This window comes from Aethalodelphis obliquidens, unplaced genomic scaffold, assembly GCF_003676395.1.
Source record: "Aethalodelphis obliquidens isolate GAN/ISIS:26980383/991018 unplaced genomic scaffold, ASM367639v1 scaffold118, whole genome shotgun sequence".
In the NCBI taxonomy this organism is placed as follows: domain Eukaryota; kingdom Metazoa; phylum Chordata; class Mammalia; order Artiodactyla; family Delphinidae; genus Aethalodelphis; species Aethalodelphis obliquidens.
Genome location: NW_020838062.1, coordinates 580,482 through 607,702, shown reverse-complemented (window position 1 = coordinate 607,702; position 27,221 = coordinate 580,482). Strand labels below are relative to the sequence as shown.

The window sequence follows — 27,221 nt, the reverse complement described above, 5'->3', positions numbered from 1 at the left end:
GTCCCAACTTCAAGTACTTTTAAAAGAATGGAGGTTTTTGATGCCTCTATCAAGATGAAGGATTGAATATAATAAAAACACAAAACTCATTCTTTAAACAAAGTCAATTTGAGGTAAGTTTCAATAAAAACAATTGCTCTAGGTTCTTGAGGGTCATACCCAGTAATGGTTCAATAATAAATTATCTACTCCTAAATAAACCTGGGTGAAAGCCTCAACTACTTGCTATTGACGAGTTGGAAAGTGACATCTCTACAAACTCTAAAAAATATTCTGGAGATAATATTGTGAAATCTTTAATTTAGGTAAGCAAATTGTAAAGAAACACAAAATTGTCAAATGTAGAGCTACATACAACAAATATTTTCTCTCTCGCTGTTCAGTTTTTTTTTAAATTTAAGGAATCAAAAAAATTTCCTGATCCACTAAACCATTACTTTCTTTTTTATATATGTGTATCTTTTTTCAAAAAAATATACTTGCCTTGATATGTTCCAACCAGTGAGTAGATTCTAAACTGGACAACCAGTGGGATTCTTCCACATTAGGATAAACAATGTCTTTGACTTTCTTCAAAGATTCCCGCATGACATGAATGTTATGAATGTCTAAGAAGAAAAGTTCGGCGTTATGATACGCATCATCACTTTCATATCCTCCTCCTGTCGCCTAAGAAACAATGAGATACACAAAACAGTAAGTTGGGTTTTCTATTGCTTCAGTAACTTACACAAATATTTCAAAGGTTATTGGTCCTCCAAATCTCAACCTAAAAACTTGCAACTTAGATACGATAATTGATGTGACCCGACTTCCTATCTGACGCTAGGCGTCAACAACATTAGTCACATTTTGAGCTAGGGAAAAAAGACGGTGAGTTGGCAATTTCCGGAGGATCTGTATTTGTGAGAAAAAATCATTTTCAAAATGTTCTGTAATTACTAGCTCTTCTTCTGGATCTGGAAAGGCAAGAGCAGGTTCTGAATGGTCGTTGTCTTCCATCGGATTTTAACAGTACTCTTCAGGGGCAGGCTCCCATGGGACTGGACGGGCTAGAGGAAAACGACAGGCTTTGGAGACAGATAGACCCAGGTCGATAGCTCAGTTTCAGCCCCTCTTTGCTGTGTGATCTGGGGCAAGGCACTTAACCTCTCTGCGCCTCAACGCTGTCTCCTGTAGAACAGGGGATAATACTACCTAGGTCTCATAAGATTAAAAGGAGCCAGGCTCTATAACAGCTAACACCAGCCACCATTTAATGATACTGTGATTCTTGCTTTACATAATTTTATCTAACTCTTACAGCAATGCTGCAAGACAGGTATTACTAACTGCATTTTGAAAATGAGAAGAGATGCTATTTAACTACACCCAAAGTCAGAGGTAAGCAGCAGAATTTAAGTCATCTGACTTCACAGCCTGAACCTTTTCTAGTGCCCCATGACTGTCTGTGTGCTATGCAAACACCAGGACAGTGCTGCACGTGGTGGGCCCTGGAGGGACAAAAGGTTTCAAGCGGGGAGAGATGGCTACCACCTGCCGTGGCGCCTACCAGCATCCACCCGCTAGGCTGGGCGTCACTTCCCTTTCACAGGGTCGTGAAGATGCCTCTTTTCCACGAAGACAAAAAGAAACACTCCGGCTTTGTTTAGGAACCTGGCTGCATTCTGCTTAATGCTTTAAAATGCCATGGAACGTGTGGCCTCCGGCCTTTTAAGAAAAAGTTAAATTATTCGGGGACCTTCGAAGAAAGCAAGCTGAAATGGAAGGATGCTAATTAACATCATAAAAACATATGAATATGTAAACTCACCAGTAAAGGTAAGTAAACAGTCAAAGCCAAGTTGCACTATCTCGGCAGTGCCCGCAGGTAAAGGACAGACAAGCGACATGCCTGCCATTGCCACGGAATACCTCTTCTCTTTTCATTTACAATTGAAGGAATATAAACTTGTAGCTCGGGACAGAAGGGCCAATACATCCTACGGTTTTTTTCCGGGGTTAGTCACAGAGAAGGTTTCCTGCAGTAGAAGTAAGGCTACCACTTGAACTTCAAACCTGGAGACCTATGTACAAGCCAGAGGCCTTGATCTCCAGAGACTCTAGGTAAGAAATTGTATTTTATTTAGACAGAAATGTGTTTTTAAAGCTTGCTACAAATGGCATCAGTAGTAAGTAGACAATAAACGTTCACTTTGTTTTTAAATAGTTATCAGCTAATGAATCCATACACAAATGGGTCATATTCCCCTCTCCTTGGTTACCCCTACCTCAGGGAATAACACCTTGCAGCTGCCATCAGAGGTCACAACAGAGGTGCACCTATCCCCCTGGCAGTCACTGTTGTGAACTGGATCTGCAAGCCTCTCACACGAGGACACACGTTACCCTCCCACGGACATGTGACCTGTTTCTCTGTACATGTGGTTTGTAAACAGTTAGTGATTTTCAAAGACATTCCTAACTCTGGAGTTTCTTTCGTAGATCACTGAAGATGATAGGAGGAAAAAGTAATAATTCATTGCCAAAGTTTCTGCCAAAAACAGACATTAACACAGTCCTGCTTTAATTCATCACAGGCTGCTGGATCTTATCTGCCTCTAGGTTTCCTTTGTTTGTTTTTTTCTTTAATTTAAAATGGTGCAATGTTGCTTGTTACATACAGGGCTGTAAATTTCTAAATATCCACAAGGGCAGAACAATTAGGTCCAAAGAGGAGAGAATTCAGAAGGGTAAAAATCAATCAGTCAAGCATAGACTGAGTTCCCAAAAGTTCAAATTCCACATCTCTGATTAGTTTTGAAGTTTTCTTTTCAGTTCTCTTCAACAAAAAAGAACCACCCATGTTACCTAGTACAACCACGTACACAGCCTGTTGCTATGGATACAGATGACTAGGAAGACACAGTCGAGGGAGGAGGGGAACCTGAGTGTGTTTTTTTAGAGAATGATGCACAGATCTTTCAAGCCTAGGTTTTTTTGCTTAATTTTTTCCTTCCCTTCATTCCTAAATGGACTAGAAACACAGGCATATTTCCTGAGTGTTAAAAAGGCATTCAAGAATTCTACTGCTACAACAATGAGCTTTAGAGTTAATACAATAAAGTTATTCATTTTATACATTTTATATACTTAAAAAAATTCTTTCTAAATACCCCATTTTAATGTTATATGATATCTGTTTCAGGCTAAATGTATACATGGAAATACTTCATTTTATACATGTATTCAACTCTGAATTATACCTGAAGGATAGCAGGAACAGAAATATAAAGGTAAGGATAATACAACAAGATATTCATATTTAGACTTAATTTCCTAAATGTTGTGTTACATTTCCTAACCTATTTATCGATTTCACTACCTGATTGCTTTACAAATAATTTCAATATCATTTTCGTCTTGTAAAACAAAACCAACTGCAGTAACAAATACCGGGTCCAAAAGTAAATGTGTAAGGTGCACAATCTGTGTGCAAATAATTATGAGTGGAGCCCCACACACACGCCTGTGCAGACAGACATCACAGGGTCCATTTAGGAAGCTACTGAAACTATCTGAGCTGCTTGAGGACTTGTTTTGCTTTCAGGTTCTTGTCTTGTGCTCTGAATAATTGAAGATGCCAGATAAATGACCTTGGGATAAGCAAAGTATTCAAGATGATGAAATTTAAGCCTACATCTGACAAGAAGCCATACATCTGAAAGGTGGAATGGGGCAGGCCCACTGTGAATACTTATAAGTGACAGCTGGCAATGGGAGAGGGAAAGGGAAAAAAAAAACAAAAAGGTTAAACTGAATGTCAAAGGTATTTCTGAATCTTGGGCCCTGTAGTGCAGGGGCAAGCAGCCTTCCACCTTGAGCATCTGCTGAGGAGTCCTGCAGGCAACACTGCCTTGTCATTCAACTTTAGGGACAGTCTGCATACTCTACTTAAGAAGGCCAAGACGACCCTTGAGACAGATTTCTTTGAAAATATTACCATTATGTGTATAACTGTAAAACTCACATACATGGATCTACTCATTTCTTGGATCGTCTCATATAAATGAGAACACACACTTCTGAGTATGGTGAAGAGAATGCTTAGATAAAGCTACAAATTTAGGATTTTAACAATTACAGCTTCCCACAATCCTCACAGATGCCTCACTAGTGTACACACTGAGAATCACTGTCAACAGCCTAAAGAGCTCCAAAGAGATTCTCTTTCCCAAGTTCACTACAGCTCTAGACTTCTACTTTACCTAAAGCTTATTTTCATTTGGCTTTAATGTATTCAACTTTTAAGATATGTTTTGTGATTAAAACTACTTTCTACCTTCAGTGAACTCGTTTTCCTCTTTAAGCGAAGTTTAATTTAAACCCACATGTTGATACGCCATGGCAACAACCTTCAGGTAAAACACTGCACACTGTACGTAAGGCAAGTTTCTACCATGTCATTAAATATACTTACCTTGTTGGCCACTGCATTTACATTGGGTCTAGCATCATAGATTGTGAGTTTGTTAATTTGTCTATTCGTCTCCCTGATGACGTCGAGATATTTCTCATCATCTTTATTTCGTTTACCACTCATACCAACGAGAGGCTGACTACAACGCATGATGACCGTCTTGTTTTCTGGATGAATCCATGACAGCACCTACGGTTGGTTCAGAAATTTTAAGCTATCGAGAAAGAACCAAATGTCAAAACAATTTAAACTATCAAAAAAAGAGAGCACTAACAATCAGGATGAAGTGAATCTCATTTTGCTGAAACGGGATGCTTGTTCACCTGCCATTTCCACGTGTGCCCAGAAACACACATTTAACAATGATGACTATTCAGAGCCAACGAGAATAACCAGTTGCTTTACTAGTCTTTTCTTAATTCGCACCACATCTAAAAACATTAAATGCTTACCTAAAAATAGTTACATCACTTAAAGGAAACAGAAAGCTTCAGATATTTTATTTCAGTCCTGTAGCTTGCACTGGATTTGTCATCACCCAGAAACAGCTTCAGCAAAAGGTGAGAGGTAAAGAAAACCACCCCTGGTACCTCACACCTGCAGGTCATTTTCCCAACACTCTCAACTCTAGAGTCTAACACAGGGGCTTGAAAACCCAAAGGAAGCAAACAGGATCTCAGGACAGCCAAAGAGCTGCCAGAGTCTCCACAATGAAGCTAGGACGCCCGCCTCCTGGGAGAGCTCTGAGCCTTTACTCAGAATCAACCTTCTCCAATTTTACACACAAGCCCAGCACACTTGCTACCTGGTCTCTCAGTTCATAGCACCTGAGAAACAAGACCTGCAAAAGGAAGCTAAAAATGTAATACAGCAAAAGCTACAGAACTGTCCACTTTCAATGAATGAATGGTTTCATAGATGAATTCTATCTCAATAAAGCTGTTAGAAGAGAAAAATAAAATAAAACTAACAGAAGCTGGAAGGTAAGTGTGGTGGCTGAGTTCACAGCCTCTGTAGCGTCCTTTCCCTCTTTCATCAAATGCGGAGCCACGTGACAGCATGACGCTACTGGGAGGATGAATGGAGAACACATGTACCCAGCACAGTGTACGAAAACCCATGAAAAGCAGACACAACCCCAGAAGCACAAGTGTTCGAGCTCACTTAATACAAGGCCAAGTACACTGTCGTCTTTGAAGTCACCTCCCCACTATGGCAAATGACGAGCAATGATGTTCATAAAAATCACTGTGTATAATAATGACAACACGTCAGTGAGAAAAGATTATATAATACGAATGAATACTCATTCAATTTAGTCTCTGTGCCTGCCAGGGCCCAGTCAAAACACCACTGTGGCCCCCAACTAAGACTCCAAAGGCTCAGGCCTGGGAGGCCTGGGCACAAGTGCTGGCCTCCCTCAACCTCCACTTTCTAATCTACAACATGGAGGTGAGACCTGCCCTGCCCACCTCCTATGGCTTTGCCTCCAAGAGGGAAAAGGCGTGAGATCGCTTATAAGTATCTATGTATTTTTAATTTTTTTTACGTTTATTGACATATACTTGACCTATAACACTATGTAAATTTAAGGTCTACAACATGTTGATTTGATATAAGATCACTCTTTTTTTAAAATTTTATCTATCTATTTATTTAGTTATTTATGGCTGCGTTGGGTTTTCGTTGCTGCACGCAGGCTTTCTCTAGTTGTGGCGAGCGGGGGCTACTCTTCGTTGCAGTGCACAGGCTTCTCACTGCGGTGGTTTCTCTTGTTGCGGAGCACAGGCTCTGGGCATGTGGGCTTCAGCAGTGGAGGCGTGCGGGCTTCAATAGTTGTGGCATGTGGGCTTCAGTAGTTGTGGCACACGGGCTCAGTAGTTGTGGCTTGCAGGCTCTAGAGCGCTGGCTCAGTAGTTGTGGCACACAGGCTTAGTTGCTCCACGGCATGTGGGATCTTCCCGGACCAGGGATCGAACCCGTGTCCCCTGCATTGGCAGGCAGATTCTTAACCACTGCGCCACCAGGGAAGTCCCCACTCTTTTGTGGAGGGGCCGCGCTGGGCAGCTTGTGGGATCTTAGTTCCCCAACACAGGGCTGGAACCTGGGCCCTCGGCAGTGAAAGCGTGGAGTCATAACCACTTGACCACCAGGGAATTCCCAATATGAGATCACTTTTAAAAGAGCAAATCGCTGCACATACAAGACAGTTATTATTTGATAAAGACCCTCATCAAGTTTTAAATTTAAATCAGGTCATATGCAAGAAACGGCCCTGTTCCCCACATGCCCTCCATTCTTCTGCCCTTCTTCTCTCTGCTTGGGAGATTTAAGACTGGAATCACCAGGCCATGTTAAGAAATGCTATTGTTACGAGTTGTTTCACCTCTTACCTGCTTTTTCTTTTGGGATCTCAACTACCTTTATAAAAAGGATGCTTGCCATACAGATGACCAGGTACAAGTAATGCAAATATCACAACATCAACTACCGTGAGTGCTTTTAAAGTATATGCTACTATATCAGGCTATTCTTTTTGAAGTTAATATGTAGAAGCCATAAATAATTAAGGATGTACACAAATATTTAGCCACCAAAAGATGTTTATCACAGCACTGTTTATAATAGGAATAGAAAACTGACTGACAGTTTTCTGTCAATCTATACAGTACATCTACACACGGGCACATGAAACAGACAGTCATCGGTGTAGAAAAAGCAGACTGAGACATAAACCACAGAATAATTTTCTTTTTTCCAAATAAAAATATGTATGCATAGAAGGAAGTCTGGAAGCACATAACTGTGGTTCTCACTAGGTGGCAGTCTCCTTTAGCCTTACCAGTATTTTTATAAATGTCTAAAATAAATATGTATTACTTATATGTTAAAGAATTAGATAACATTAAGACCAACCTGTTTGAGAACAAAGGAGTATGTATCCATTAATGGGAACACTAATACATGTGGATCATTTTGTTATTCAGTGATATTTTATAATACTCTGCATCTTATTTATGGACAACATAACCAGACTGCTTTCTCATCAATGCTTTTTGTATCTTTATATGTTTTTTTAAAAAAAGAACTGAATATCAAATATTAATGATTTCATATCAAAAGCAAATACATTTCCTGGGTTATAGTCAAGAGTCAGGTGATTAGAAGGTATATCACAAAGAGTACATTATCTATTATTAGATATTATATATATATTTTTTTCGGTACGCGGGCCTCTCGCTGTTGTGGCCTCTTCCGTTGCAGAGCACAGGCTCTGGACGCGCAGGCTCAGCGGCCATGGCTCACGGGCCCAGCCGCTCCGCGGCATGTGGGATCTTCCCGGACCGGGGCACGAACCCGTGTCCCCTGCATCGGCAGGCAGATTCTCAACCACTGCGCCACCAGGGAAGCCCTATTATTAGATATTATTAAGCATGGTAATCTATAAAAGATAGAGAAGTGATGGAGAGCTTAGCCTCAGTTTTTTTAAGGAAAAATAAATGCAAATTGGCCATCACAAAGTAAGAAGGATCAATAAAATGGCTAAGTAAAAAGCTAAGCATTTTATTTACTCTACGGTGGGCTCCCTTTCACTCAGAACAGGGGGAACAACTGGATCAAGACGGCAGCCTGAGCACAGTGGGCTGGGTTCAGTTGTTTCATTTCCTCTCCTACCCCCAATCCCGTGAAATTCACACACACACACACACACACACACACACACACGCGCGCGCGCATACACACACAGTAGATGTTCAATAAATATTAATTGAATGAAGGAGTGAACAAAGTCAATTCACACTATCCTAGCCCAGTTCTCCTGCGGGTGAGGCATGGATTAGCAAGACAGCTAGCCAGGGCAGGGGTCGAGCACGAGCGGAGCGAAATGGTAATTCTAGCTTCATCAGCACAGTATTCTCGCAAAAGGAGCCAAAGAACATACTTTCAAGTATAATATATATCGTGAAGATATGAAAGGACACTCGTGCTTAGCGAAGCAAGTGCATTAAAAAAGTTACAATTCATATTATGTTGATAGCATAACGGAAGTTTCACACAAATATCCTTTTAGGGACAAAAATGTCTAGACTTGGAAGTTAAAGGCAACGTGACATTAAATCTTAATTGTTCAACCCTTGTTTTTCAAAATCAAACCAAAACAAAATAAGACAATGTACTTATTATGACATGCCCTGGAAATTAACAGAGGGGAAAAATTCTCTAAATTTTTAGCCAACAAGATTTATGGACACAGAGTAGACAGGGTGACTCGTACATAAATATTTAAGAACCAAAGACTAATTTATGAACTAGGTCCAGTGATACCGTAAATATAGTTTGGGATAGTCTGCACCTGACCCCAGGTTGCTAATGGTATGAAGGCAGCTTACAAACGTGATGAGGATAGACAAATCCTAATAAAGGTGGTACGTAAAAGCCTATACTCATAGGCTCCATAACATAGGCTAGGTGCACGGTTTCCAGCATAACTCAACCGACATTACCCAGAGCCTAATGCCTGTCAGTTATTGTGCTACGAAGACACAAGCCACAGGGACCCTGTCCTTCCTTCTTCCTTTCCACCTGGTGTTACCTGTACCCTCTCCTGTATAAGAATTACTTGAGTTCATTCTCTGTCCTTGATCGCGAGCTCCTGGAAGGCAGGTGACGTCTTACTTCTTTCCCCATTTGGCCTGCTGCTTTGCACTCAGAGGACACTTGATAATTATTTGTGTGACTGAAATTCCAAAAGAGTGTTTCTCTGAATCATTTGACTACTGTTCTCATGGAAGAAAAGGCACTCCTTACAGAAACATTAATTGCAGTACTCACTGGAATTCGATTTCGGGATCTAAAAGCTGCAACTCTCCTGAGATCATCATCTGAGGCGCGATATGGAACCACCAAGAGAGCCGGGTAAGTGTCGCACAGTTCATAGCACTTATTAATAAAAGTGATTCTCCAATGGTGATTGGGCAAGCCCTGCAGGAAGAAAGGAAGTCCACGTCAGCACTGATGCTTTCATCTCTGGATCTGGCCTTGGATGGGTCTCCTTTCTTCTTTCGAGCAGAATGTGCGTGTGCCTCTGACAGCGGGGTAGTAACGGTGTACTGATTTATAGTAAGGGAGGCAGATCGATCGATAATCCAGACAATGTAAGAACACAAGACAAAACACTGGCGGGTTCCAGAATTCTAAACTATCGCTGGTAAATACAAATTCTCTTGAACTTGAGATCTTCCTTGATTTCATGTCAAACTTTTCTCTACTACTTGTACAATAAAGAGAAACCCAAGTTCCTCCCCGACCCGTGCAAACCGCCCCACGCCCTAAAGAAAAGTACACTGTGTAATCTTCATCTGTGTCTGATTGAGGGTAAAAAAGCCATCAGGCCAATTCCACTCCCCAGTCGCTTCAACCTGCTCCAAAGTAGAAAGAGGCTGAGCTTATGAAGACATTCACAGAAGGGAAGTAAGGAAAACCCCTCTGGGGAGGCTCATTTCGCCACCTCCTGAGAGTTTCTTCAATCAAGTGGTTTGGGATGGGTGATTGCTCTATGGGCTGTGTGAGAAATACACTCATCTGCATTCTAAGCAGACTGCTAGTGTGACACGGAAGACACCTCCCATCCTGTCGCCTACCCACAAAATTGTAGCTACTGTGGACAAGGTCCAGAGGTGGTGGAATAACTCTCTCCCCATGCTCACAAACACACAAGTACACACACAAAAGTGAGCCATGTGGGTGCTTGCTCTGGGGACGCAAATGGTACCTCATCTTTACGTCTGGCCCTATAGAGCTCGGGCCAGACAGATGAGTCGGATGTCGAGTCCAATTAGAGAGTTACAAGTCCCATCAGAAAGGTATAAGAAAAAAAGATGGAATATAATGGCATTCTAGAACTAAATACCTTCAAGAGTTCACATATGCATGCAAGCTTAAAAACAGGAAGCCCTAAAAAGTAAGTCTTAATATTGTCAATAACACTCAAAAACTAAGGTGCAAATATTTTAATACATAACACTACAGAGGTCTCCAAAACATGCAAGATGTTTTCATGGTCCCTCTTCTGCCTCCACAACTGACCTGGAATAGAGGTTATTAAAATGAGAGGTACACACAGCCTTCAAAAACTCAACAAACTAAATCTGAGTTCTGGAAGCAACAGGACATACTACCGCATACATGTGCCCTAGAGATAAATTCCCACACCCACATCCCTGAGCACCGAATCTTCTCATGAACAGAGGCAAACCACTGATCAAGACTAAACGGGTCACCACAGAGCACTGAGTAGAGTTCCCTGTGCTATAGCTGATTTACTTTGCTGTACAGCAGACACTAACACAACATTGTAACATAACTATACTCCAATAAAAATTAATTTAAAAAAGAAAAAGGCTAAACCGGGAAGTCAACCCAGGTGCCTGGTAGTGGAAGTGGTGGCTAGAAGGTTCTTCTCAAGTCTAGGGTTCTACGATTTTACTTTACATTCACTGGGCTTGATTTGATTCTCAAACCTCATTCAACAAAACTTCCCAATTACTTTATGAGCTTTGTAGAACGAGAATTATGAAAAAACCTCATCACAAAACTCCTAACTGTCCTATGATTTGGTTACAGCAGAGGTCAAAGTGTAGCTGTTGCAGAGAGACCTTTGCCCCGAACAGCAACAATACACGAAGCCTCCCGCTTTATTATTGCAAGTAAACATGCATGTGGGTGAAGTTCACTAAGACAGCAGTAAAGGCAATTCTCATACACATTCATCAAAGCATTCTTGGAAAAGTCATTACAGGAAAACAGTTCTAATTCATTTGAATCTTTAAACTGAAATGAATATAACAGAAATCTAACTGCCAGTAATACTTAGGCTCCCAAATACATACATCATGACATCAACTCCTGAGTAGTAAGGTACAGAAGTCTGGCTTCTCTAGACTCTGAGTATTTGATTCATTTCATGGACAACAATATAATGGATGTTCTTCGCGTAGCGGAAGGAAAGAGAACTTAGCCATGCAGCCTCTAGTGCAGCTTGAACATGGCCCTGGGATGAGCCTGTAGGTTCCACAGTACTAGAATGAGCCATATTATACCACTGCCAGGAAAAATTTATTTAGCAAGGGTGTTACTGATACTCAAAGAGCGTGACTGATGGCATATCATCACCAGGCAGGTTTGAGATTCCCCACATCTACAGTATCTACTGACTTACCTGCCTTCTGTATTCTTCAACTGGATTATAAACCATCCATCCATCCACGTCAAACTTTTCTTCATTTAAAAATGCAAATATTGGCTAGAAAAGGCAAAAAAAAGAGAAAGAATTTCAAGTTCAGTGTAAAGGAACTAATACTCTATTAATACTACATCCTTTGATTTTTTTTTTTTTTTACTAGATTTGCCTACCATGAAATCACAACCCCAACTGAGACTTTTAAGCAAGAAATAACAGTGAAAAATTTAGACTAGACTTACACTACCTTCTATCTTGATTAACAATTGTATACTTTTGAGACCGCAATTTTCTATGGCTACAAACATCTCTTTTGTTTTTTTTTTTTTAAATGCTGCTGCACAAAACTCAGATTTCCAGACCCAAAAATGCCTATCAGTTTTAAGCAGTATTAGCAATCGACGGGTAAAAGACACTAAAATATAAAAGAAAAAGAAAAGCAATGATTATTAAATAGTGCAACTGTCTCAAAAGGGACCAGTGGTGTGTTAATCCATTAAGAAAGTGACAGAACGTTAAGAAAATTCTTAATTAACTGTTCTCTGTGAATTCGGAATCAATGCCCTGATCTCTGAAACAACAGGCCTCAGGCCTCTCACCTCTTCTCTATGCTCACTCTCAAGGTGACACTGATGAATTTCAGGGCTTTGAATACCATCCATACCCTGGCGACTCCTAAATATCTATCGCCCTCCAGCCCCACTGTGATCTGCAGACTTGGCCACTGCCGCCGGAGGACTGCAACGTTCACAACTCCTCCCAGTCTCCCCATTTCAGCAGATGACAGCGCCATCCTTCACACTGATTGAACCCAAAACCTTAGCATTGTCCTCATCACCTCACTGCTCCCACCCTGGATTATAATAACACCTCCTAACTGGTCCTCTGCTTTCATCTTTACCTCTAAAGTCAGAGTAATTGTGTCACAACCTAAGCCAGGTCAAATCCTTCCCTTGCCCCAAATCCTCCTGTGGCTTTCCATCTCACTTTGGGTAAAAGTGGAAGTACTTGCCACCTGGCTATGTCCCCCACCACGTCTCTGCTCTTCCTCTCGCTCAATCCATTCCAGCCACGCTTTCGGTGCCGCTCCCGGAAAGCAACAAGCGTGCACCAATCTCAGGGCCTTTGCACCTGCTGTTCCACTTGTCTGGAATCCTTTGCCCTCATGGTTTCCTCCCTTACTTCTTTCACATCTCTGCGCAAATGTAACCTTAATCAGTGAGCCTTTCTCTGACACACGTTCCCCCACAACAGGACCACCAATTCTCCTTCCCATTTTATTTCCATCACTTATGACCATTTGACCTATATTTATTTATTTGTTACTGTTGGACCCCTACCGTCCTCCCTCCTAGACCACGGGCTCCATGAAGGCAGACACTTGCTTTTTTCCCACCCTGGATCCCCAGTAACCAGAATGCTGTCTGGCCTGTGTAGGTGGAATACATATTTGTTGACCGAATGAGGACGGGAAGCATTATACAGCCCCTGCTCAAGCGCTTTCTCTGGAGGCACTTTTCCTCTAAGTATCTTCCTTCCACCCATTTCCTGTTATCAGCCTGTGACCTCCAATGCTAGTGTTCCCCCGACCCCAACGTTACAGAGAACTTCTGGTAAAGCATCAGTTAGCGGCAACGGTTTTCTGTACTTAAGTGGCAAGAGGTTTAAGGTGAAAACTGATCAAGATCATGCTCTCCGGACTGCCTTCTTGAACTTTCCAAAGCGTGTGGCACCCTCAGCAGGTCTCATCTCTGGCAACACTAGGCCCGAGCGCTGTGTATTCTGTGACCGCACATTAGCAATGCCGCTGACCTAGCTATGAAATTGAGGCTTTAGGCTGACGGGGAATCCACAGGAATACTTAGTTATTCAGTACTCCCGGGGACAACAAGTGATTGCCGTTAACTGAAGTTCAATTCAGAGACAGAGGGACTTCTGGTGCAAAGAGCACTAAAATGTATAGCATGCTTCTCTGTCCATACACGGAACCTACAGAACATGTCCAAGCATCCTCCTGGTGACATCTGAGCACGGGATACTGCCCTGGTCAGTACCTGGCCCGGGTAAATACTCAATACTGCTGAACCTTGTACTGGTGACATACTTGTAGATGATGTAAGGCTGCACTGTCACTCACTTTAGAAGAAAACCTAGAATCTGCTTTCTTGAAATAAGTTCCTGATCTCAACATGAGTTTTGTTCATTTTTCAGTTTTTAGCTATTTGCATCTTTCCCATGAAACTCAAGCAAATATGGTGTCCTTTTAAGAAGAAAGAATAAAATTGTTCACTCAGAGGCCAAATAAACTTTCTCTCCAGAAAAACCATCATGTGTCTTAATGCCCAGAGTGTCCTCTGGCTTGCCGGCAGCATTTTCAATGTAACTTTCAATTTCTCAATCACTATAAAGCAACTCCTTCTTTGCTTCAAATATCTATCCTCTTGCGTCTTACATTAAAATTACCAGTAAGTGTAATCTAAGTATACAAAACTGTTATCATCAGAAGATAAAGTTCTATAGCTCAAACCAAAATTATGCTCATAATTTCTTTAATGTCTGAAAATAATTCATATAAAAGAATTGTCGTTAATATGGGAATGATAGTGTCCTCAAGGTAGCGACCTACCAGGTGGCCTTTCTCATGAAATCAGTCTGCAGTGACACTGAGTGATGTCCAGATATATAGGACGAGTGCATGACTGGCATCCTTTACCTGGGAAACGCGCCTATGGGAACTCTATGACGGACAGAGCTTCCAGGAGACTCTTTTATTTTATTCTATTTTATTTTTGCGGTTCGCGGGCCTCTCACTGTCGCGGCCTCTCCCGTTGCGGAGCACAGGCTCCGGACGCGCAGGCTCAGCGGCCATGGTTCACGGGCCCAGCCGCTCCAGGACATGCGGGATCCTCCCGGACCAGGGCACGAACCCACGTCCCCTGCATCGGCAGGCGGACTCTCAACCACTGCGCCACCAGGGAAGCCCACCAGGAGACTCTTGATGCTAAGAGCCAGACCTCAAATATTTCAGGCAAGTTTATGAATCAAATAACAGCCAGATAGTTCTTGCCATGAATACGTATCAACACATCTAACATTGAACTGGAGCTTAAGGTGGAAAAGACCAGGTGCTCAAGCCAATATTTTGATCATCCAAATAAATCAGCTTACAATTACAAGAAAACGTTTCTTTAAAAAAGCATTACTTGTTAGTTTTTAAAGGAAAACACAATGTAAACACTAAGCTGTCATTAACTCCTTGGCTCTACTGAAGCAAGCGTCCTACAAGAACCAACACTGACAGTTTCTAAAGTTGAACGTACAGGACTTACTTCCCAGATATTTCAATTTTTACCTTATTTCCCTTAAAGATTCAGATAAGAGAACAAAGCAAGACTTAAAACACAAGCTCTCAATAGACTAACATAAAGGTGGATTATTACAAAAAACTTAAAACTACTAAGCATCAAAGCAAGGACAACAGAACCCATTCATCTATATCTCATTATTAAAAAGTACAAAATTCCCTACAAGTGGTTACTTGTTACAAGGCTAATTACAGCTCTTGCCTGGAAATTGTTAAAACCTAAAGTTAGCAGGTTACGTGTCTTGAGGTTTATGGCTGTCCTTTATTTTCTTATAGACTCGCAGTTTTTAAAGTTTTGAGTCTCTTAGAACTTGATCTGCGGATTGACGTTTTCCGGTTGTTCCTAACCACACCGCTGGGTCCGTAGGGACCCTGGTTGGGAAACACAAGTGCCACAGAGGGAACTGCTTCTAGAGACTCTCCCTCCTGAGGGCACGCAGGGAGTCAGGTTCGCCAAGTGGGTGATGACGTGCCCTCGGTGACCCCGTCCCCGCACCCATTTTGCTTCACGGCCTGTGCAGAACCCCAGAAGGATTCAGTCCCAGCTCAGCAAAGCCCCGGGGCAGAGGATGGTTTGCCGAAGGTCAGCGTTCAGCGGGCACTTCCAGAAGCCCTCCTGGCTTTCTCCTGGGGCCCGGGCCCTGCCTCGCCTCTGCCTCGGCACCCTGGGGTGGGGAGCACTTCCCCACCGTGCCAGGCACTGCCAGTGCCCCGGCTCGCCCCGCTGAACCAGAACCTCCAGGGGGTGATGCCCTGATCCTCAAGGGCCACGGAATACTCCAGAACACGTGGGAATCTTGCCTGGGGGTTCTGTGTGGCCAAGCTTTGGGGGGCTGCTTTACTTTTCTTAAGTGATTTTGCAATAATTATAGATATATGAGAAGTTGCAGAGAAACGTACAGGGAAGGCCCATGCACCCTTCACCCAGCCTCCCCAATGTGAGCATCTTGCATAACCAGAGCCCAGCTTCAAAGCTGGGAAACCGACATCAGAAAACAGACACACTCAAGTGCTCACCCCTGGCTTCAAGTGAGCAGGTCTTCCTTTAGTTGGCTCTGTATGAATACTTGGGCATTCCACCAATTCAGATTCCTACTAGTCAAGAGATACCATGCATGGAGCGCATGGAGACTTGAGAGGAAAAAAGGAAAAAAAAAAAAAAGCAATCCTGTGCATTTTTTCCAGGATTAAAAATAGCACAATGTAACATTTGAAAAATGTTAAAGGACAAAGTTGAGACGAAAATCTCCAATTTCACACTAGAGATAAAAACAGCTCTGACAAAGAGAATGTAACTTGTCTTTTTAATTTAGCTACATTTATCACTGTTATGTCTTGTGGGAGCAAACATCTGAAATGACAGCAGATTTTAGCTTTCACTTAATTAGCCCTTATTTTTAAATGGCACTTATATAAAGATGCACTGCCTTGCTTTAAACATCTAGATTGGATTTATTCTTACTGAGTAGAATCTATAAATAATGAGTGATTCATGAGTTTCTTTCTTTGGGGAGGGAGAACTGTCTGTCACCGAATTAGGATTCCCTGATCTCACGATGGCCCCTCATGGACAGCCTCTTCTCCCAAAGGCTTGTCAACAATGTCGTGTCTCAGAAGTGGATGTTTGAGAGTTAGATTTATAGAAATTAAAGATCATTTAATAGGGAGACAGTCACAGAAGAAAACAATTTTCCCAGTATCGAGGAAAATAAATTGATAAGCTATGTAGATGCAATAGTGCTTTCAAATGGTGCTGCCACCACACAAAGGCATGGTCATCAGTGGACACGATTTACTACATCTCTGAAGACCTAGCCTTAAAAATTCAGGAAACTGGTCACTAACTCTTTCCTGATAGAATTTTGGAATGTTTGAACAGGAATCTAAGTGAGCATTTTTTTCTAATTTGATTCCTGAAATTCGCCTTTTTCAAAGCTTCCATCTACCACTGAAGGAAGCAGCTATGTAAAATTATCTCATTTTCATCTTTTAGATTACACTTAAGAAATAAGACCCCTTCGTCTAAGAAAAATAATTCTTTCACTCAGGTTAGGAGAAAAAGTCTAAAATTTTAAGGAAGAACCATAGGAGGTGTTGAAACTTGGCAGAGTTCATAATTGTAAGTAACAGCTTCATGCTAGATAGGGATTTCAGCCTCTTTTCACACGACTTGACATAGTTAATTCATACAACTGCATCAAAAGTAATTTCATCCAAAAATCTGACAAAAGGCTCATAGGTCAAAAAGCAACTTGCTTGTCCTATTTCTACCACTTTCCCTGGAGAAAATGGCTTTAATATTCTTGAGTCACCCTTACCTTCATATATAAATGTACATATTCATTTTTTCAGGAAAGGACTACAAAAGGACATTTGAAATGTCATTTGAAAGCATTTTAGAAAAAGGACATTCTTTACTACTTGGCCACAATCATAAGCATTTAAGGCTGACACTTCTCAGGGTTCATCCACTGCACCCCGATTCTCACTGTAATTCTCTCTCCTGGCAATTTTGGTCGCATCGATGAAAATGCCGATGATCACAGCTGGTCTCCCAAATAAACCTCTCCCCAGGCCAGAGCTCCAGGTCTTCGTAGCCACCAGCCCCCCAAATACCCATACTTGGTTGTCCCACAGACACCTGCAACTCAGCACAGCCAAAATGGAACGTGCCCTCTCTGCCTCACTCCCCTCCTATGTTCCCCATCTTGACCACTGGTCCCACCATCGACCTGTTTATCCAGGCTTGGTTCTTCCCTCTTTATCATCCCATCCCCCCTCGTAACTATAACCAGTCAATCAACAAATTCTACTGATCTTACCTTCTAGGAACATTCTCAAATCCATTCTCTCCTGTCCCTGTCCATTGCCCCATTTCAGGGACTCATGATCATACACCAAGGCAACTAGCAAACACCCCCAGAAATGGACTACTGCCCCTCTCTATCTACTCTGCATGCTGCAGCCCAAGGAATCTTTTTGAAACAGAAATCTAATCATGTGACTTTCCTGCCTAAACCCCTTTAACGGCTCCCCTCACCTTCAAATAAAAAATGAAACTTCTTGGTGGGGCACATTAGGCTCTGCCACCCTCACACAGACACCAACTCCCGGACTCTAATCAGCGTGTGGGGGTCAGCCTGTGTCCAGCCCCTGGACAGCTGCACATACTGTCCCAGCACGCTCATCTTTCAGGATTGGCCCCCTCTAGGAAGCCCTCCTCGACACCAACCCACGGACTTTCCCCTCTCCTGACACCCTGTGTATCTGTATCTGTATTGTATGCATTTGTTCGTCCACATCACCCAGGAAAACTGTGCTCCCTCTGGGGACAGGGAGTGGGTATCAGCTCCAGCTCCAGCGCACGGCTGTAATGTAGGCATCGTCTAAATGTCTGCTGACCAAGACTAGGGATGAAAGGAATGAAAAAGAGAAGGAACAAAAAGGGGCTTGCCCTACCAGACATTACATCTTATAAAGCCTTGATAGTCACAAGACTGTTACTGGTGCATGAAGAGTGATTGATGCGTGAAATGAAACATTCAGAAATAAAACCAAATACAGAGAGGAATTTGGTGTGTGATAAAGGTGGTATTTCAAACCAGTGGATTGGTCTTCAAATGATGTTGCAGTAAAAGGGGGAGAAAGAGTTGGATCCCTATCTTACAAGGCAACCCCGGATAAATTCCAAATTGCTCAAACATTTACATGTTTAAAAGGAAATTAAAGTATTAGAGGAACATGGGATAATTTTTTTATAACTCTGACTGGGGAAGACCTTCCTACCTGGGATGTAAAACCCAGAAGCTATAAAAGAGAAGTGTGCAGAAAAGAGTTAACCTAGCAGGTCTGAGACTGCTGTCCTTACAGAGGCCTGTGGCATGGCTGGCCCCTGGCTGGCAACGGGGAACCTGGATTTTGGGAGAGTGCCCACCACTCCTTAACTGATAAGAGTTTAAGTTTACGGCACCTAAAATGTTTATACCAACAACGTGCTTTAAGTCGAACCCCTGCCTTCCTTCTGGGACTCTGAAAGTTTGGTATGTGCTAGGCAGAGGGTGTCTACGTGACCAGCCCCCTGGTTGGCAACACTTCCCATGGGTTGTCACAACTTGCTACTGTAGGATTTAAGTGTGTCCAGGTTTCCCCCCAACATCGCCCCACACACCTTTTCCTTTTGCTGCTTTTGCTGTGTATCCCTTTGCTGTATTAAATCATACTTGTGAGTATAACTATATGTTGAGTCCTGTGAATTCTCCTAAGGAATCTGAACTTGGGAGTGGGCTTAGGGACCCCCATCTCTCTCTCTCTCTCTCTCACACACACACACACACACACACACACACACACACAAAATCGATAAATTCTACCAAATAAGTATTTTTAAAATTCTCCACAGCAAAAGCCACCATAAGAAAAGTCAAAAGATAAATGGGAAAAATATTTACAATTCATAAAGAGTTCCTACAACTAACAACAACAAAAAAGACCAAAATCCCAAAAGAAAATGGGCAGAAGCCAAAGAGAATGAAGAAACAGAAATACAAATAGCTCAAACCAAAAGATACTCAATTTCACTCAAATAGGATAAATACAAAATAAAACTAGGAATCTACATTTTCACCTATTAGATTAGCAAAGATCAAACAGTTAGAAGGTATACTGGATTGGTGTGGTAGGCAGAATAACGGTCCCCCAAAGATGTCCATGTCCTAATCCCTGGGACCTGTGTTATGTTATCCTACACAGCAAAGAGGAATTAGGTTGCAGGTGGAATTAAGATTTCTAATGGACTGACATTAAGATAGGCTCTGAAGACGGAGGGAGAGGCCATGAGCCAAGGAACACGGTGGCTTCTAAAAGCTGAAAAATGGGTCTCACGGGCTAAAATCAAGAGCCTCCAGAAGGAACACAGCCACGCCGAGCCCTTGATGTTAGCCCGTGAGACCCATTTTGGATTTCTGAACTCCAGAACTGTAAGACGACAGACTCGTGTTTTTCGAAGTCACTACGTTTGTGATAATTTGTTACAGCAGCTATAGGAAACTAAGACAGTTGGAGAGGATGTCTGGAAACAGGCACTCTGACACACTGCATGTGGGAGTGAAAGCCAGTACCTCTTCCGTAAAGGGGAACTTGGCAATATCAGTAATTCCACTTCTAAGAATTTATCGTACAACATACATGAACACGTACAAAATGATGTTTATGCTAGGTTATCCATTGCAGTAGTTTGTATAATAGAAAATTGGAAATGATGTCAATATCCATCAACAGAGGATTAAATAAAGTGTGATACAGTCACCAGAATATTGTGCAGTCATTAACAGAGCGAAGAAGCCCATTTGGTAGGCAATACGTATTGGTAAATTTAAAAAGCAAGATATAGAAGAGCATATGTAGCATGCTCCATTAGGGTCCAAGGAGGAAGGAATATAAATAACAACTTGCCTGCATATGCCTAAATATCACTAGTTGTCTGTGAGGAGGGGAATGGCATGGCTGAAGGGTGCTGGGAGGGAGTTATTTTTACTCTTTTTACTGTTGTGGTTAGTTGGGCCTACTACAATATAACAAGATACCACAGACTGTGTGGCTTAGAACAATAAACTATTTCTCACAGTTCTGGAGGCTGAGAAGTCTGAGGTCAAGGAGCCAGCATGGTCTGGTTCTGGTGAGGTCCGCTTCCTAGATGGCCTTTGTGCTGTACCTCACGTGGTGGAGAGTGCGAGTTCTGGTGCCTTCCTCTTCTTTTAAGGGCACTAATCCCATCGTGGGGCCCCACCCCCATGACCGCATCTAAAGCTAATCACCTCCCAAAGGCCCCACCTCCAAATACCATCGCACTGAGGGTTAGAGCTTCAGCACATGATTTTTGGGGGGACACAAACATTTAGTCCTTTTATCCTTCCTGACTTTTCAATCATGGGCATACATGAGCCATTTTTGAAAAGTTTAAAGTATTGGGTTGGCCAAAAAGTTCATCCAGCTTTTTCTGTAAGATGGAAAGCCTTTTTGGAAAAAAAACGGATGAACTTTTTGGCCAACCCAGTAAATGCTTGCTGCATAAATGCCCTAGCTTCTAAACAGCAGAATATTCTTATTGGTCACTTGGTTGCTGCTAGCTCCTATTCATTCACTCTACTGCCATTAGTAGATTCACTTAACAAACATTTACTGAGGGCCCACTTATGAACAAGGTATTAAGTAGGGAAAAAGATAAGACACCACCACTGTCTTTAAGGAGTTAGAAATCCTCCCAAGGAGAGAGATGAGGAGAGCGCAACTACTGCTCACGTAAAGAGGAGAACGGTAAGTGCCATGAGAGGTACAGATAAAGCGTCAGGGGGCGCCAGGGGATGCCAGGGTTACTTCTGGACAGATAGGCCTGGAGGAGTGGTGATGGCATGTAGCTCCCCTGGAAGGGTAAGACAACTTTGGACAGGGTAATGACGACGATGGCAAAAAAGTCACAAATGAGAGCCAAACTCAGAAAACACGTGGCCATCAGCAAACACCTCGGTCTGGCAGCCAGAGCATAGACAGGTAGAAAACCAGGAGACCATGGAGAGATGCAGCCCCACAGTGGAGGAGACAGAGGTTTGCGTTTACACTGACAGGGAGGGAGGAATGGCCGAAGTTTCGGAGGCGAAGGGATGAGATAAGCTGAGCTGCATCCCAGGGACAGCGACCTGACAGGAGGCACGTGTAGAAGTGGGTTGGATCGGAAACAGAACAGAAATAGGAAAACCAGCAAAAGCACCATCCCCACAGTTTAGAAAAGAAGAGATGGAAACCTGAACTAAGTTGGGCTGGGGAGGAAGAATCCCCTGGATTCAGTAAATGTTATGGAAAAGGAAAATCTCACAATGACCTTGATTTTGGAGGAGGAGGAAGAGGTGGAGAAAGAAGTGACAGCACTAGAGAAACTGGGAGCTCAAAGGGGGCTTGAGGGAAAGATGAGAGATTCATTTTAAACAAAGGTTTAGGCATCAGTTGAAGTTATGGAGCAGCTAACGGGAAACATGAAGCTAAGAAGGCAATGCTGGTCAAAGTGAGAGAGAGAAATACAGCTGAGGGGATGGCACGGAGCAAGGAGGACGGGAAGGATGGACTTCTCTAGAAAACCCATATTTAGATGACAGAAGGAAGCCGAGGAACTAGAAAAGAAAAGGAAGACAAGGAGATCAAGACCTCAGAAGCAACAGGACAGGTAGGTGTCCGGCACTATGATGGTCTAGTTGCTCTAATTGAGACTTCTGCTGACAACATCTAAAACTGCTGGAGAAAAAAGAAACCCTTTTAAAAAATGCATTTATGAGTCAACTAGGGAAGAAGAAATACTCAGAAGCCCAAGGCAAACTGCGAACAGAATGCAGAGAGCAAGAGGAACACGCCGGCTTCCCCCCAGGGCAGGACCGGTTTTCGTGGCCTCTTGGGCTCTAGGACAGAGGACGTAACACCCCGGGCCTGCCCCAAGATGCCAAGATGGATGTCAAACTGGAAACGTCCTTCAATAACACTGCGCCCTCAGGGTGAGGACGAACAGGAAACAAGCACCTGAGACTCCGAGGGATCTTACCTGTCTAGACGATCCGTGCTGAGTAACGGAGCCTGTAGCACAGGGCAGCCAAAACTCATAAAGCTTGGATGGTCCGAAAAACATCAAGCAGACAAGTTAACCTGTGACTGGCCCAGGTTGGGAGTGCCCCCCAGACGCCTGGCAGAAGAAAACGTAAAACTGCCTTCAATCCCAGCCTCGGAGTCTTCCCATACATAGACAAAGGTCCGAGGAATGAGTCCACAGGCAAAATCATCACAAAATAGCCCAAGAAAGTAGGCCCCACGAGCCAGCAGATAAGACGGCAGCAGGCCAGGCCCGGCTGAAGAGAGAGGGGGTAAAGGAAGTAGAAGACATAGCAGCCCCGAGACAAAGGGATGCCCCGAAGATCCTGACTCTGGACATTTGATGGGCATTTTATAAACATTCTCTTGCAGCTACTCAATATTTTTAAAAAACCTTTGAATGGTGGTGCAGTGGAAGAGGCCAAGTCCTCCCAAGTAGCAGGGTGGGCAGTGGGGCAATAAGGTAGGACGTGCAGGTGGGCCATGAGCGCTGTGCTCGTGGGCATGGAGGGCAGCGTTGGGGGTGGTCCAGCCGGGACCACGGTCCCTGGAGATGGGTGCGGGGAGGACGGTCGGACACATCCCGAGGCCGGGGGGAGGGGGCAGCGGAGAGAGAGCCACACAAAGAGAACCGGGGGCCAAGTCTTGGAGGAGGCACGAAGGGAGGAGATTTAAAAGCATGATTAGACCCTCAATTAGCCAAGTTTACTGTTTATTCAAGAAAAAAAAAGGAAACGGAGAACAAAGCCACACTTCAGTCTCAGGCCGCATCCAGGCAGAGAAGTGTGGCTTCTCGTTCAATTCCCAGCTGAAAATGAGCTTTTTGCTTTTAGCTATTAATTCTGTAATCAGCCTAGAAGGTAAGAGCCTGCTCCATTTCAGCCTGGTTTACAATCTCAAAGCAATTTATAAAAACGTCCCCGCCTTCTGAACTGAAAAACGAAGGCACAGGAAAAAGTACCCTATGCTCTTCATTTTCTCTTCGTAGGGTCATTTATACGCCTCATTTAAATGGTCAAAAAGGATGCACAGCCCCATAGCCCAGTGTAGTAACCTTTACGGAATTATTTTTGTAGGCAAGCGCCATGGGAGTAGAGCCAGAGAGGGCACAAGGGGAAACGGCACTGCTTATGCCACACGGCAGGGCGTGACGGGGTTCAGTGAAGCCCAGGAAAAAGGGAAGGGCCCTGCTCGCTGGTCGCCACAGAAAGGCCTTGCGAGCCCGTGGCTTCTCTCGAGATTAGAGCCAGCGGGTCTTCTCTCCTGTGCCCATCTCCACCGCCCATAAGATGCTCAAATTTATCAAAACAAACAAATACCAGAAAACTTAGAAACTCTATGACTGCCGATTAGCTCACAGAATAACAAAAAGTAGGAAGCACTGCAACGCTGAAGAGCTGCGTCCCGAGAGAGCTACATTACCCCGCGCAGAGTCACCAGTGGAAAGAAAAGAAAACAATTTCTGAAGAATTCTGTGTATTGCATAGCATCGCGGCCCATATTTCCCATTTCTACTTAAGATGCTTTCTGGGTTTAATGCTCTGAAACTGAAGACTTTCGACTAATCCTTTAGCAACGTACAGGCAATGGTTTGTTAATAAGGATACTGACCTAATATCTGTAGAGCATCTTTCTTTTAAAGGGCTCAAAGTGTCCCATATATGATCACAATTACTTTACTCACATTCTTGGGAAGACTGGGTTGTGGTAATCATCCTTACTCTCTGCACCTGCTGGATTTTCAAAGTCGCCGAGCAGGGTCTGGGCCGCCGGGAGCCTGGCAGCCAGGTCTCCGGCTCCATCTCTTCAAGCACTACGTTTCCCTTATGTGTGTCTACAGGCCATGAGTTCGGTCATACACTCAAGCCCTTCACTTAAACAAAAGTCAAGAAAATCCATGCAGGCCTATAGCTGTAAAGATAGATTTAAGTGACTGTATTGGTGCCTAAATTAACTTAAAATGCATTTTATTCTCCATATTCTACCATTATCTAAAAGACTGTTCATCACACCATGACCCAGACACACACACACACACACACACACACACACACACGCAGATAACCGAAAGAAATCTTTCATGAAACCATACTTATCTATATTATGTGTTATGCTCTTAATGTTTTCTATTTCATTAAAAAATGCTGGTTACAACCTAGTCAACTGATTTCATGACTCAATAATACAATGGGATTCAGAGTTTAAAAAAAAAACCTCCCATCTAAAATTTGAATTATCTCTGACTATCCCATCTGAGTAAAAACTGAGCAAACAGTAAAGGAAATCAATGAAAGAGGAGCTTTGGCATTGAACATACCACTCCAACAATTAAACTATTTTTCTGTAGTGCTATCAGGTTCTGTTCATATGTACACACTTTTTGTTCCTGCTTTTAAAAAAAAATTACCATCATATCAGAGGCATTGCCACATTTCTTATCATAAAAATGTAGCATTTACCTAGGATTGGTATTGAGTTACAATGCAGTTGAGAAAATGGCATACAATTTCTACTGTTTGAAAAGCAAAGCAAAAATAAAACAAGAAAATAACTGCTTTGGTGGAGATAGAAAATGTAATCTAAATAATTTTCAAGTCTTAATGGATTGACATAATATAGAAACAATCAAGGTAATGGTTTGGGGTCCACTGTTGTGTGGCTGAGTTTAATTCAAGTTCAATTCAAAGTTTTAAGTCTCCAACTGAACACACTGAGTGGTGAAAATACCAATGGGGAAGGAGGCAAGAGAGCTGGGGCTGGTGTGAAAGCAAAAAGCTCACTCACACACCGCTCACCCCATGGCTGGATTTAGAACCCAGCTCTCTTGGCCTCCAGACACCATTTCGGGAGGCAACAGCAAGTTTACTTCTGGCTTCCAATGCCAATAACAATCACTGAGATAATCTGCAGCTGCTCTAACAGTTTCAATAATATTAACAACGTGATCTTTTTCAAGCAGGGGCCCTCTGTATTGTTGAATGCAATCAGGCTTAGATTACGCTTCCAGGAAGTCCCTTTCTGGCACACTCTCGCATTCCCCAAAGTGGCAGTTTGGAAACTTTTCTTCCCCTCCTGTCTCAGAGGAATAATTGTCCCTTCTCCTTTCCCAAACTGCCCTACAAACTGGCCTTAATCCCATCCCCCTCTGCCTTCCCCAGGATCCCGCTCAGGAAAGGAACCCTTCTCTCTCTTGCCCACAAATCTTCATTCACCTTTTTCGGATTCTCAGGGAAACACATCTTCCCTCAACCTGGCCGCTACCACCATTTTTGTTTTGAAACACCACCCTCTCTCTTTAAACCTCTACCAACTGGCTCTGGTCCCCTCTACCCAGACCATCCTCTGTGATTCAAAAAAGTTCGATAAGTGTATGCCAGGCACTGAACTCGGCGCTGGGGAACAACATGAGGAAAGAAGGTCCCAGCTTCAAGCAGTCCACAGCTAGCGCGTCCAGGCCCCAAGGAACTTGTAGTCATCGAATGTAAAGGACTCTTCCTGAGCCTCGTCTTTGTCCCCGCAGCCTCACACACCCATCACTACCTTCTCAGACCTCTGTCTGCCTTCGGCCTCAGCAGACCCCACCCTGCAGGCTCTCCTGTCACCTCTCTAACCATCCTCATTCACCTTGCTGGCTCCTCTGTTACACACCAGGGTTCCTCACCTGGGACCAACAGGTGAGCTTCCAAGGGGCTGCGAGTCCCCTAAAATCTTATGTCAAGTTTTGTACATAGCGCATCTTTCGGGGGATGAGACACCATAATTTACGCCGTATCACCAAAGGAATCCACGACTCCAAACAGATTGAGAACCACGATTCTAGATCTATACCTCTGGACTCTCTTCTGAGGGACAGGCCCGCAATTGCTGCTGTAAGTTCTGTCAGAAGATGCCAACTGCCCCGCAAACGAAACAGAGCTCCCCATTCCTCCCTCCTCGGCCCCTCTTCCACCTGCTTCCCCAAACGAAATCCTTTTCTCACTTCCCTGCTCTGTCACCACTCGGGCCGCAGACCTCAGAAGGAAGGATGATTCAGCCTTCTCCCTGTTCTCCAGGATCAAATTACTGCCCAAGCGTGTGGTCTCCGGCCGCATCACCACCGTCTCGCCTGGCCCTCCCTCTGACTCCCCTCCCAGCTTCCTGAGCTCTCCTCTCCTATCTGTTCTTCGTGACGTTGTATTCAGTCCCATCACTTACTTCGAAACCTTCAGTAAGTCTCTGCTACTTCCCAGGGTACAAGCGCCTGACTCCGGCAGGGCCGTCCACCAGATGCGCCCAGCTTTCCTCCTCCCCGCCACACTCCAGCCAAACATCCCTGGCGACCCTCGTAAGCTCTCATCACTTCCAGCTTTCCCTCCCTTATGCTGAGGGTCAGGGTCTTGTCTCTGCCTGAAATGCCACCTCCTCCACCAGGAATCCTTGCCCACTGGCAACGATGACCATCCTGCCAAGGCCCAACACAAATGACTATCGATTCCACGCAAGCTTTTCCAATCTAGGCTGGACCTGTGCCCTTCCCCCTGGGAATCCCCAGA

At 43.5% G+C, this 27,221-nt stretch overlaps 1 protein-coding gene across 7 annotated transcripts in view; it reads right to left on the bottom strand.

Annotated features, from left to right (window-relative positions):
* The window catches only part of MTM1 (myotubularin 1), a 98,236-nt gene that overhangs the window by 19,045 nt on the left and 51,970 nt on the right, over positions 1–27,221 (bottom strand). For 6 of the 7 annotated variants that reach the window (XM_027097909.1, XM_027097905.1, XM_027097911.1 and 3 more), the window contains 4 exons: positions 11,679–11,762; positions 9,293–9,442; positions 4,460–4,648; positions 484–669 (listed from right to left, as the gene is read on the bottom strand). In XM_027097909.1, the coding sequence (XP_026953710.1) occupies positions 484–669; positions 4,460–4,648; positions 9,293–9,442; positions 11,679–11,762 (609 nt within the window). The remainder of the gene's footprint in view (positions 1–483; positions 670–4,459; positions 4,649–9,292; positions 9,443–11,678; positions 11,763–27,221) is intronic. The other variant, XM_027097910.1, reaches the window with a different exon arrangement.